Source organism: Mesocricetus auratus, unplaced genomic scaffold (assembly GCF_017639785.1).
Source record: "Mesocricetus auratus isolate SY011 unplaced genomic scaffold, BCM_Maur_2.0 Super-Scaffold_4256, whole genome shotgun sequence".
Lineage (NCBI taxonomy): Eukaryota > Metazoa > Chordata > Mammalia > Rodentia > Cricetidae > Mesocricetus > Mesocricetus auratus.
The window spans coordinates 64,785,583-64,799,551 of record NW_024429182.1 but is presented as its reverse complement, the minus strand read 5'-3'; the positions used below and the strand labels follow the sequence as shown (position 1 = coordinate 64,799,551).

At 43.9% G+C, this 13,969-nt stretch overlaps 1 protein-coding gene across 2 annotated transcripts in view; it reads left to right on the top strand.

The window, feature by feature from the left end:
- Dock1 (dedicator of cytokinesis 1) overlaps positions 1-13,969 on the top strand; it is a 495,662-nt gene that overhangs the window by 55,152 nt on the left and 426,541 nt on the right. For both annotated transcript variants that reach the window (XM_040752573.1, XM_040752578.1), the window contains exons 3-8: positions 1,050-1,090; positions 4,455-4,510; positions 6,986-7,082; positions 9,633-9,781; positions 12,530-12,665; positions 13,225-13,382. In XM_040752573.1, the coding sequence (XP_040608507.1) occupies positions 1,050-1,090; positions 4,455-4,510; positions 6,986-7,082; positions 9,633-9,781; positions 12,530-12,665; positions 13,225-13,382 (637 nt within the window). The remainder of the gene's footprint in view (positions 1-1,049; positions 1,091-4,454; positions 4,511-6,985; positions 7,083-9,632; positions 9,782-12,529; positions 12,666-13,224; positions 13,383-13,969) is intronic.

Here is a 13,969-nt window from a genome sequence, read left to right as displayed (position 1 = left end):
TGTTCAAGTCAACAGTATTACTTCTGGTTCATAGTCCCTCTTTTCATTACTACTTTCTGAAGAGGGTTGAAGGGACCCACTGCTGCCCTGTGGTATCATCCCACCCCCCTCTGCAAGAGCTTGCTCTTGTGGCTCTCTTTAGTTGCCGGTAGTGCATAAAACCCCATGTGGTTGACTCTCTCTCTCTTACCTGGCTCACTTCCAAATGCTTCCTGATTCTCTGCAGGGTACATTTGTTCCCATGGGAAAAAGTTATGGGATGTCTTTGAGCTTGTGAGTTGCTTTCTGGAAGTAAGGTGAAGGTGACCTGAACCGATCTTACACACTTTGTAAGAAAATATCTATCTGATTTCTTGACCTGGTGGGATTGTGGAGTGACGGGTTCACAACCATGGACCTCTTGGCATCTTTAGGGATCAGTTTTTGCAGTTAACCTTGCTGGGAGGTAGCATGGGTAGTGTCCCGTCTACTGTGGAGGACTCTTCCATTTTGCACTTTATGTGAATGAACAGTTGGAGTATCTTTCCTTCCTCTGTCTACTTTCCTTCTCTTGCCACATGGAGGGGATAGGAAGCTGGAGCCAGGCCAGCTCCTAAGGGGCAGGGGTTGTGAGTGCTTGGCCCTGGCGCTCCCTTGAGAGCTGTCTTTGCTACAGAAGTACTTTGTGAAGATTATGGCTGCCTCAGGGCAGAGCCTTGCAGAGGGAGAAAGTAGGCCCTCAATAGGCTTTCTGTTGGGCAGCCTTTGATGATCTGAGATTCTGGAAGTTGCACTTGGAGAGATCTTGAGCCACATCTGCAGAGGCAAGGATGAGGCAGTGAAGACACGAGGAACCTGCTGGGAACAAGGCTTATTTTAGGGCTTAGCTTGAGGTTGTTGCTGGGGCACTGCCGAGGTGCAGGGAGGGAGGCATGCCCTCGGGACTTCTCTAAGGCCTTAGAATGGCTATCTTTCTTTCCCTGGGGCAGTGACTTCTGCATACCTTGAAGGTTTTGCTTGGACCCTTCCGCACGCTGTGCATTAACTGTTTAAATTCTGTGTTTGTTTAGGGTGGTACAGAGGCTACACCTTAAGGAAAAAGTCTAAGAAGGTAAGTCGGTCCATTAAATATACATGTCTCATCAAGCTGGGCGGTGGTGGGGCACGCCTTTAATCCCAGTGCTTGGGAGGCAGAGGCAGGCGGATCTCTGAGCTTGAGACCAGCCTGGTCTACAAGAGCTAGTTCTAGGACAGCCTCCAAAGTGACAGAGAAACCCTGTCTCTGAAAAAAAAAAAAAAAAAACCAAAAAAAAAAAGCATGTCTCATCATAAATCAAACCATGAGAGGAAATCAATTCCATCTTATTTGTGTCTAAGTATGTTACTTGCATATCTGTTTCTTGGAATTTAACCAATATATGGGTGGAGATAAAAAAAAACTGACCATAAGTTGGCTTCTTCTGAATAATGTATGTCTATAGAGATTGCAGCTTCAACTTAGAATGGTGCTGCATATCTATAACCTCAGTACTAGGCTAGCCTGGTCTACATGGTGAGACCCTGTCCCTACAAATGACATTTCAGCTAGGTGGTTAGTTCCAGCAGTGAATTGTTAAGCTGTGATGTGGTATTAACCTCTATTCATGAAAGGGAGAATTCTTTTCTCTTTATAGAACTTTGCATCTCACCAAACTACTGTTTGTAGCCATGAATGGAGTGTAATGACATCTGAAAACTAAAATGCTGCAAATAGTTTTCAGCTTCATATTATCTTTGATAAATTAGCAAGTCTGCAAAGCTCACACACGGCCGTTTCCCTCTTACCTCATGGCAGTTTTCAGACTGGCTTAGTTAAGTTGAAAAAGCCCACTTTTCTAGGGTGATTTGCATCTGTGATTCTATGAATATCTGAAACAAAAACATGCTATTACTCCTCAGATATTGTGGAGGGCACTCCCATCCACAAGGCTGTGTGGCTTTGACATTCTTAGCTTCACAAAACCTAATTATGATCCATCTCTCTTACTCTGTAATGCTACACTGTTGCAGTAATGCCCATTTTAAGCTGTGGTTAGTCTGTCCATGTTAACTTGGATGTTTTAATATCTGATTGGGTTTGACAGATGGTTCACTTTGCTTCTCAGAATTGGCCTCTCATTACTGTTGCTTCTCACAACTGGACTCTCTGTTGTGAACTCAACTCTAAAACAGGGCTTTGGAATCCCAGTGGTTTCCATGCTAGGACCTCCCTGCTCTGCATCCTCAGAGGCCTGGGCTGGCCTTTGCCAGCCTGGCTAGAGCTTCATGAAGCCTGTGAAACTGCCTATCCCTTTATCAATTTCACCCAGGGAATGGTGCATGTTGGGAGGGCCACTGTTGATGATTTTAGGAGGCAAGAGAGTAGAAGTGTTATGGTTTCTCAGTGGTAATGTGCTTGCCCCTAAGGACCAGAGTTCTACCTCTAGCATCAATGTTTAAAGCCTTAAAATCTGGGTGGTGGCACATGCTTGTAATTGTAGTACTGGGAAGGCAGAGACAGGAGCTTAGCTGGAGCTCACTGGTCAGCCGGGCTTGTCTAATTGGTGAGCTCCGGGTAGTAGTTTGAGCCTTTGTCACAAAAAATAAGGTGGATGGCTCTGCGGAACAACACCTGAAGCTGACCCTCATTCACATGCCTACATGCATGATTGTGCACAGGTACCCACCCCCATGGTTAGGATTGTAATACTCCTTTATTACGTAGGACAGAGCTGCCCTGCTGTGATGAGCACTTGCCTAGGAAGGCCACTCAGTTTCCTTGTTGCTTACTTGTTGTCTGGCAACCCCACCCCCATTTGGGCTCTCTCTCCCATTCTTCTAGTGCTTTGGAACCTCAGGATTCTCTACCTGGCCCGAGGCTACCTAGGTCTTCCACCTCTTAATGCCCTAATGCTGCAAAAAGTTGTGGTTGTTTTCCACTGAGATCCCTATTGGTGGATGAGGAAATCAAAGCCTTGCAGAGGCTGTACTTTGGTTGCAGGTTTTGTGAGGCGCCCCCAAGCAAAAGGAGAGAAGCAAGGCTCTTCGGTGTCTTGGTCGAGAGTCCTGCATATGAGCATCATCTGTCCAGATATTTACAGAAGTGGAGCTGACAGTTGCTTATTTCAAACCTCCAGGCACATCCCCATCTCATCTAGCCATAATCCCTCCTTGGGCTTCATGATGTTGAGTGCAGAGACTGAGGACTTTCTGTCTGTGGACTTGGCAGGGCAGGGTGTTGTCTTACCCCCTTCCAAACCCACACTTAATGGCATTATGGAGAAACTGCATATTCTGTGTGCACCTGCAGGTCATTCTGGGATATGAAAGTGTCTTGGTACCTGGGTCCTAGATTGAGTAACCTAGACTCTTGGTTGCTCAGCCTTGACTTCCCCCATGATTCCTTCCCTTAATGTAATAGTATTTCTGTGTGTGAAATCTGGTCGCTTTGCTGGTGGACAGGAGAAGTACAGATCAGCAGTACCTGCTAGCCATGTTCAGCCCTCCTTGAGTTCCATTTCCTTCCAAGCATGCTTGATGGCTTGCTTTCTGCATGTCCACCGCAGACCCTTCTTGGCAGATGTCTGGAGAATCCAATCATAAGCTCCTCTTCCCATAATAGGTACCTTGAAGCACCAGGTCACTTTCTGAATTTCTGCAATGTACACTAGTGGTTTCTGCCTTGTGCTGCTCCAAGCCTCTGGGAGTCGCCGGGTTTGTGTTGTCCTGGACCCCATGAACCAGCTTTTGATGAACTCCTGGCACTTGGCAAACCATGACTGATGCTGAAGTTCTTATCAAGGGAACATCTCCTTTGTGCAGGACTCTGCTGGGTCACACATCTATACATACGCAGGTGTTTGCACTGTACATGGGAGAGTCATGGGATGGTAGAAACGTAGTCTAGCGTGTTCCCCAGCACTTCTGCAGGTGGGTTGAATTTCACCCCTTCTTTTGGCCTTTTGCCATTGTCTCCTCCATATGGAGACTGATAGGAAGGCCCCAGGGCTGTTACTCAGTGATCAGTGGACAAGTGGCAATCAATGGTTTAAATCAACTTTTGATGGCGGTCTTGTCATTTTGTAAGGGGAACTCTTCAGAACCTATCACCAGCATTGTTTTCTGGCAACAGACTTGTTGAGTGTGCCAGTGCTAAGGTTGGTAGTGGGGAGGTGGGGCAACCTATGAAGGGGAACATTTCCCTGGGCCTTTGTGAGATGGCTGCTTTGCAAACACGTTGTCTCTGTATTATGCTAAGACATCTGTGCAATCTGAAATACAAGCTGATTGGGACATTCTTTTCTGTGCTTCGTATTTTCTTCATTGTGTTGTATGTGATGCTTACACTTGCAAAATTAATGATGAACCAACCCCTTATACCCTCATGTTTTGGGGCTATTGTTTGATTTGCAGTCAGTATTCACATTGATAATAAAAACTCTCTTTCCTTCTCAAAGGGTATATTTCCTGCTTCATACATCCATCTTAAAGAAGCAATTGTTGAAGGAAAAGGGTGAGTTTTGACTTGATACTTAAATGAAATTTAAAAATGATTAATATGGTATTGCTACCAAATATGTGGTAGGCTAAGATGTGGGGTTTAAGTGGGGCTGGAGAGATGGCTCATTGGTTAAGGGCATGGACTGTTTTTGCTGAAGACTCGAGTTTATTTTCTAGTACCATGTGTGGTGGCTCACAACTATCTGTAACCCTAGAAAGGGCTCTTGTATTCATGTACACACAGCTCCCCCATATATATATGTGTGTGTGTTTGTATATATACATATATATTTTAAGGTAGTACAAATAACTTATTATAAAAGATAATAGCTGTGTTAGGCCATGATGGTTTAGGAGAATAAAGGTACTTGGAATCCAGTCATGTTTGTCTTTGACCCATTGAGGAGTCAAAGGTCATTGCCTTAGTTGTAGTCACTTCTTTGAAGTTTCAGTCCATTAGGGGATGTGTGGGCCTCCTCTATGAGCTACCCTGTTTGGCAGTGACCACCCTGGATGCTTAGCTGAGTCTTTTCTGAGTCTTTCTCCCACCCTGGAAAATTTATTAGGTATGATATGGAGTTGAGTGGGAATGAGCAGTTGTTAAATTGGGACCGTATGAATTCACATGTCAGCTAATTGAGGTGTGTAACTCTGGAGGTCACCAGACTGATGAGTAAGGTACTGAAAAGGACATTCCTAGAGCAAGCACCCGTGCCAGGTGTAAACTGGGGGAGACAACATTCAAATGTTTTCTTTTTTGGTCTCTGCTTCATCTTCACACTCCGTTAAATATGTAAATTATAAAATTACTAATCATATGATTACTGCATAATGACATCTCTCTGGCTGATTACAAAATTGCCTTTCTGAGCACTGTACTTTTAACATATGAAAAGGATGGCTTGGGTTCCTGCACTTCCCCGGCGCATAATTACAGTGAAGGGAATAATTTAGAGGCATGGATGGTGCTGACCTGCAAGATGGTATTTGTTCAGACACATAAAATGTTTTGTATGCAAAATTCTAAAAAGGCCGACAAAATTGAGGAAGTTTTACCTTATGATGGTAGTAACTGAAGTATACTTGTGATGTGCTTCTTCCTGCCAGGGTCAAAACCATATATAAGTTGGCTTATATAGGAGTAATAATTTTTCAAAAGCTTTTTGGAGTATATGAAAAAGTGTGTGTGTGTTTCCACATACTCGCATATCTCTTCAGCAGCATACTATTATGGGAATGTGGACTTACCTGGATACCTCCTGCAGGCAGACAAGGCTCATTGGTCTTCTGGGATGGGGTTGCAGTGTGGTGAGCACCACGTACAGTGAGATGAGTGAGATGAGTGGGGAGCACTGTGTGAGATGAACAATGCACAGATGCCCTGGTGATGCTTTTGACTGTCAGCCTTTGTTCCCCACATTCCTTTCCTGCCTCTGACCTTTGCTCACACAGTATCTGGCTTCCCAACTTTACCCCTTTACCTCACCCCCACGCCCCCTGCTGGAGGACCTGACAAGTGCATGCTTGTAGCTATGTTTAAGTGCAGAGTGCATAGTGTCACCATATGGGACAGCACAACTCTTGAATTCATTCTTTCTTTTTAATGATGTGTCCTTTCTCCAGCATGTGTTCCCTTCCCACACAGCCAGGACTCATTCCCTCCATCCTGCGTCCTCACAGTATATAGGCAGGTGTTGTTGGGGTAGCACCTTTCTGATCCTCTCACTTTCTGCCCTTGTGACTCCCTCGCCCTTAACTGATGCTCAGGTGGGACTCCTCCCCTCCATCTGATGGTCTTGTCCACAGCTAAGAAAGCAGACATTGTTGTCTGAGCCTTCCTGACACCACATATGAATGATGTGATTTTTAAAAACCAGGGAATTAAATACCACAAAATAATACATATGTTGATAAAGAGTTAAAGCCAAATCAAGGGCTAAATCTTCTGGGGTAGAATGAAAAGGTCAGTGCGTAGTCTTGGGCGGGACTGGATAGAGTCTTGGTGAACACTTGAAAGCTGTAATCTTACTCACATCTCAGCAAGGATAATTACTCCCTGGATCATCATATAATGAGTTGTATACCTTATAGAAAGGTTAAAATAACCTTAATTCATTCTGCATTTTAATGACACACACCGACTGGGTGTGGTACTCTGAGATAGATGGGTATACACATATCCTGAATATAGTTTCCAATTCTTAGCCCTTGGCATTCTGAAGACTTTAAGTGGCTAGTCTTTCTTCTCTTCTTGTTACCCCACCACACAAGTTTCATGACTTACAGGTTGGGTAGCACATAGACATTCCCATGTTTTGTACAAAGAACTTGGCATTCATGGTGTGTCTGTTCACACATGCGAATATCATTGTATATTTATTTTCCCCATTTGTTTAACCATTGAGCTCTCCAGCCCCCATAGGGACTCAGTCAAGTGCAGCTCCCAATAAAGCCACAGAATCAGCTATTCTCTCCCTTTTCATCCCAGGCAACATGAAACTGTCATTCCGGGGGACCTCCCCCTCATACAGGAAGTCACCACAACCCTGCGAGAGTGGTCCACCATCTGGAGGCAACTTTATGTGGTAAGAAAATGGGATGCTTGGTTAAAGCTTAAACATAGAGATTGGCATTTCTGGTCCCTGCCTGGGAACTCAGAGAGTAGAGCCCCTGAGGAAGGGTCTTGCTTCTCAAGGACAGAGCAAGCATTATAATTATTGTTCTGGCTACTTTTGGGGACCCTGTGGCTTTGACCTCTGTTGTATTAAGATGTGTTTTGCTCACTGTATTGCATAAACTGAACTAAAATGGAAGTTGGCTTTGGATCCGTCTTTGTGTTGAGCAAGGGGACTATAGCTGCTGTCAGGCCTTTGAAAGATAGGGTACCAGTTGAGATTACCTCTGAGTGTATATTTTGATCATGAAAATTAAAATCTAGTTTTGCATGGAAAACACTTAGTTTTGAAGAATTAGTAGAGGGTTACTACTAATTATTGTCTTTGTCACTGATTACCTGTAAATGATAGGTCTTATGGTCCAAGGAATATGATAGTCTTTATGTATCCTGTCCTAGGTGAAGCAGGGAACATTTCAAATTCTGGCTCTGTGAGCAGTTGTCCGGTTCTTATTAATGCAGAGATGTTGGAGCTCTGACATCTTGCATTTCATTTTCCCTCAGGGCATTTCTTTGCACATAAATCCATATTTGCCAAAGATTACCTTTTGTTAAGCCCGTATTTCTATTCAGTGTTGATTTCTCATATGCTAATGCTATTATCACTGAGAAAGGGCCATGGAAAGAAGTCACTGCGTTCATTTCTTGGGAACATAGAAAACTTCCTAAAGTCTCCACAGCTGTTCGCTGGGCAGGCTTGTTTTTGATTATACAGTGGTTTCCTATAAATGCTCAGTAATAAGCACTTGTGGTAATTGTTCATCAAACGTACTCACAAACCTAAAAGCGTGAAGTTAGCCATGAATGTTTTGTGTAAATCTGAGCAATTTCATAGTGGGTATTTCATGTTCAACTTAGCAATTTTTAAACAAAATTACGATCACACAACAAACAGGACTTGCCATGGACTAATATGTAAGTGGACAGCATTGGTTTCCTAGTCTCAGAGTCAGCATCCTGAACCATCACCTGTTTCCTTCTACAAATGGCAAATTCACCTCTTAGGAGTTTATGTTGTTAGATTTGTGTAAAGTCAAGTCAAAAATGGTGCTAACAATTTAGATGCATTCTTTTAGTTTTCTCTGGCTGTAGATCTGTCTGCAAAATAGGTATGTATTTTATATGTTGTTAGAGAGACAACGGGTAGAGTGGTGGTGGTTAGTGAGATGAAAGGAAACAGTTTTTTGCAGTAAATTCTTAATTTGGATCTTTTTGGCTTTCATTTAAGGAATCAAAATTAGGAGTCTGATATGGTGTAATACACTTGGAAGGTTGAGACAGGGAGATTAAGAGTTCATGGCTGAAGTCTCTGCTCTGTTCTACTTTCTATAGTTCTTGACACATTGTCAGGTCTCAATAAATATTTGTTGAATAAATTGAAAATAAATAGTTTAAGGATGAGACTAGCCTAGGCTGTGTGAGACCCTGTCTCAAAAAAAAAAAAAAAAAGAACAAAACAACAAATAAAAGCAAGGGAAAGAAGGAAAGATAAAGGAAGGAACTACAACTAGAGTAATATTAGAAAAAAAGCTTGGAGAGGTGGCTCAGCAGTTAAGAGTACTTTTTTTTTTAGAGGATCAAAATTTGATTTCCAACCCTTGTGTCACAATTCATAACTCCAACTCCAGGGGATCAGATGCCCTCTACTATCCTCTGTGTACCTCTCTTTATGTCTGTCTGTCTGTCTGTTTTGGAGGGGGTACTACAAATCCAATACACAAAAGGTAAGAAGAGCCAGTCTTCTTTTGATGCAGAAGCAACAAGAATATTCATGGATAGATACTTGCTGCTACTACGTGTTATAAGGGTCACAGTGTCCCAGGGAAGGCTGGTGCAGGATGGCCTATGTGTCAGCTGACAACATGGTTTTTGGGCCCAGGCACATGGTAGTTTGAAGACCGTCCCCCAGTGAGCAATGGGGTAGCACTGTTTGGAGAGTAGGATAGTCAGTGCTTCTAGGCATGTCTAACCTATTGATATTGTGACATGTCAGTCTTTGCTAACTACAAAGTTTCAGGCTCCACAGTGGAGTAATGAAGTTAGAGAAAAAGAATCTCCTAATGTTTTAAGTGAGTTTACAGTTTTGTATTAGGCCACATCCACTGGATCCCTGTCTGTAGGGACACACCTTCAAGACTTGAGGATGCACAGGATGATGCTGGGACTTTGGAGCCATCCCGAAGCTGGAGGTGCCATTCTTGTCGTGTGTTCTGTGCGGAGTGTGAATTGCAGTCTGGGGAGGTGTGCTACCTCTTATTCTTTCAATGTCTCTAGGAACCGGATCCTAGAAAATGTGTTCTGTTTGATGTGAGAATCTGCTTCTCATCTGACAGTCACTGAGTCCCAGGAAGCAGTGCATATTCTGTCTTTGTATTTGAAGAACTATCCATTTGTAGGATCTCCACTGGGCTGTTTTTTAAAATCAGAACCTTTACAGTTGGCTTTTTTTCCCCCTCTACAGCAAGATAATCGGGAGATGTTTCGAAGTGTGCGACACATGATTTATGACCTTATCGAGTGGCGGTCACAGATCCTTTCTGGAACCCTGCCCCAGGATGAGCTCAAAGAGCTGAAGAAGAAGGTCACAGCCAAAATTGATTATGGAAACAGGTTTGTTTATTTAAAGGATGATTTCATGCTTAAATTGTCCAGTATAATAGCGCAACCCCAAGCCTAGAGGATGTCTCAATTACATTTTATCCTAAAACCAAATTTCTAAATATCAAAATAACGGTGTGGCTTACATTCTAATGTGGTTCACCCAGTCACCCTTGAAACCTTTGCTTCAAGGTCTTTGGTGTGTAGTGGTGGAGCTGTGAAGCTGGGTTGGGGTAGCTGGCCAGTTATGCTGTTCTGTCCTTGCCCCTGTTGTGATCTTCAGTGCACTTTTACTTTCCACTCACAGTATTTCACATTGATGAGCATAGATGGGCAGTAGTGAGCCCTATATTATTCCTGTGGCTCCCTTGGTCTGAATGCCAGACTAGATGTTAAAAGTCACCATGAAACTTGTCCCTAGAGTTGGCATGCCTCATCTAACAGACAGACGCATAGCTCTCATAAGTTGTAATTGAGATCAGTTACACATCTTTGTTTATGGGAAGCTTCTACCCAGGTTCACTTGAGTGTCTTGAGGGATGGCTCACTCACTCCTGAGGAGAGCATGCTCTGTTGTTGGCTGCCCTGAAGTTGACTGAACCCTCTCCCACCTAGTACCTGTTTTCTTGTTCACATGATGTCAGAGCTGTAAGAAGCATTAAAAGTGGCCAGGTCCTGCAGTTTCCTGATGCCTCTTTACCTCAGAATTCCTTGGGGAGCTTTCACTGTGCTGACTCTGGGGACCCACTCCTGGGATTCTGAGTTCTGCTGTCTGGTGCTAGGTAGAGAGTGCAGTCAGACTGCTGTTTGGGTGGTGAAAAACTCAAGGTGTAGTCCACACCCTTCCCCAGTTTTACACCTGAGAATGTGGAGGTGAGAGCAAGGCTTGCCTCTTGCCCATCACTTCAGAAGACCCTTAGGTAAGTCATAGGACCTTTCTGTAATACATGAATTACTGAATAATTTTATTTTCTGGTTGTCCCAACTTTTCATGTGTGAAAGTTCTCTAATGTCACATTATGTGTGACTTTATTTATTTTTCCCTCCAAGGCCAGAGATTCCAGGTATAGGATATTAGATACCATTTCAATGAAACCCATTACAAGACCCCCTGCTTACAAAAGCAAACCTTTGGAGCTCTGATTTCATTTTTGGTTGGAGAGGGCTGTTTTTGAAGTTAGGTTCAGAGACCACCTGCTTAATCTGGCTGCAGGAAACAACCTAAGTGCATTACACCATGGAACAATCTTGTTAAGACAGAAAGTGTTTCCAAATGTAATTTACTGCTTGGATAGGAAATGCAACCTCATTAAGACAGGTTTGCCTGAGGACTACAGGCCAGTATTCCTCTAAAACCTGATGCCCTCTACTTATCTCTCTACTCCCTCCTGTGGAATATGAAGTAATAATAATAATAATACAAATAAAATAAAAATGGAGGCTGTTTGATTTTAGGATGGTCTGGTCTCTCAGGAAGCAGTTCCTTGCTCTCATAATCATCACTTATGCATTCTTTTTCCTTTTATTTCAGTGGGGGCAGGGTGAGGGGAGTGTCCAGGGAGCTGTGGTGAATGTGGTCAAGGTCATAGTCTGTTACAAACATAGGCACACATGCACACACATACAACCATGCATACATCCACACCCAGATATACCCAGACCAGTCCTCAGTCATACTTACCCATAGAAACCCGCATGTACATCCGGGCACACAGAGATACAGGGACATGCTCACATTGACTTCAGGGGGAGGTATCCAGCCCCTTTGTTAAACCCTTTGCCCTCCCATGGGACTAGTCTCTTAATTTTGTTATGGTTAGACCAACTCTCCTCAACAGATCCTGTGTATTGATTGCTGAGATCAATGCAGACTGGTTGATGTGACCAGCTACCTTATATGGTGATGATGGTGTGTCAAGAACATGTCTGTACACCATCTTTTTTATTCTTTAGATATTTGGTCTCAGTCACATAATTAGTTTCACTGAACTTAGGTTTCCTTTTTTGTGAAGTCTGACCAGGTTTTCTGTCTGGACTCAGGTGACAATGATATCACATGATACCCACGGTAAGCTGGCAAAGGGCTTGATCTATATCTTTCTCGAGGAGGCCTCACCAGGTGTGTGGCCTGTAGGGCTTTGTGGCTGGGCCGCCAGGAGCTCACCCACATACCATTGACCATGTCCACACAGTGCTGGCCCAGCACACAACATTGACCTCAACCACATCAGAGCTGTCTCCACCCATACACCACTGAGCTCACTCGCACCATGCTGACCCATGGTATTGATACTGACTTTTAGAGTAGGGTCAGGGCTAGGATGAATGAGTTGGTTAGATTTGAGAGGTTTTTGCTTTGTTAGTGAAACTGTTATAGAGGCAGCTACTGATCCCTTGCAAGGCTTTCTGCCTTCATGTACCCATGGATGGTATGCATGTGCAGTAATGAGCTCTGATTGTCCACACTTTCCACAGTTATTAGTCATGCACACTTCACTGAAGCTCTGAAGATCCATAAGTTCTGATTGGAAGGTGCAGGCTTTATTGAAATGCAGTCAACATGAGTAATTTACATTCTCCCCATTGTGACACATGTTGAGTTTTAGAAAGCAGTGCCACGGACTGGTGTTCTCTTACATTTGTAGACGAGTCCCAGTTTCTGAGGCATTTTCTTCTGCTCAATAGCTGGGGCTGTCATTATGCTAACGAATTCACTCCCTTGGTTCATATCCTCTCCACTCTGAATTCTTGGTATTCTAGAATTCTTGATTTGGACCTGGTGGTGCGGGATGAAGATGGGAACATTTTGGATCCAGAACTGACTAGCACCATTAGTCTCTTTCGAGCACATGAAGTAGCTTCTAAACAAGTGGAGGAACGACTCCAAGAAGAGAAAGTGAGTTCACCTCTTCAATGTGAGCTTTGCATGGGGTTTGTATTTCTTAGCAACTGCAGTGAGTAGTATAGAATGTTAGGAAAACCAAGAATTGATACTAAGTATCTGTCACCCCCCCCCTTTGCCCCCCCCCCCAAGCAAGCCCTGTGTGTTCCAGAAAAGGAGGACTGGGGCGGAGACAAGTGATGTGGCACAGCCTATTAATTTAGCAGGTACTGGTCCAGCATCTGTCAGATTCCAGGGACTGGTAACGTAGTGAAGAGTGAGACACAGATTTGAGTGAGGCATCATTCTAATGAGAACCCTAAACTAAAGCCAGCCACTAATCCAGCAACCAGTTTGTTGATAGGCGACTTGGAAGGCCTACACTCAGCGTGAGCTGCTACAGGATGGGCACTGTGTGATTTGAGAACTCATAGTGGGTACACGGTGACTGTATGAGTAGCATGGCCGAGTGGAGGCAGTTGGTGGTGCCTTTTCCCTGTTCTATAGGGGATTAAAAAGAACAAGGGCTGTTGTCCAGGTTGCTCACATTGACTTTCTGCCTTTCTGTTTGTAGTCTCAAAAGCAGAATATGGATATCAACAGACAAGCAAAGTTTGCAGCAACCCCGTCTCTGGCCTTGTTTATTAACCTCAAAAATGTGGTTTGTAAAATAGGAGAAGATGCCGAAGTCCTCATGTCTCTTTATGACCCCATGGAGTCCAAATTCATCAGGTAGGCGACTCCCCCACTGCAGGCTCCATCAGTTACTTTTCTCATTGCTGAAGCACTTTCATCAGGGAGGGTTTGTGGTCCAGCATGGTGGTGCCCTGGCAGTGGAAGTGTCTCTCAGCTGGTTTAAATGTGCTGCTTAGGATTTTTGTCAAGTTGACCAAAATCTACAGTCATCTGGGAAGAGGTATCTGTGATTGAGAAAATCCCTCTATCATGTCCCGTAGGCAAGTCTGTGGTGCGTTTTCTTGATTAATGACTGATTTTAGGAGGGCCCAGTCCACTGTGGATGAGAAAGTGGTCCTGGGTTACGTAAAAAACAAGCTGAGTGAGCCATGGAGAGCAAGCCCAGTTCCTGCTTTGAGTTCCTGCCCTGATTTCTCTTCAGGAAGGACTGTGAACTGTAAGATGAAATAAGCACTTTGCTCTCCATGGTACTTCAAGTCATGCTGTTTATCTCAGCCATGCAAAACAAACGAATTCACCCTGCAAGCATCATCGTTGCTTTTTGTAAACGTTTGGTCTAGGAATGTCTTCTGTAGCTTTCACCTCAAGCTGATAGCTAGTGTGTATGTGGCTCATTTCCTCCT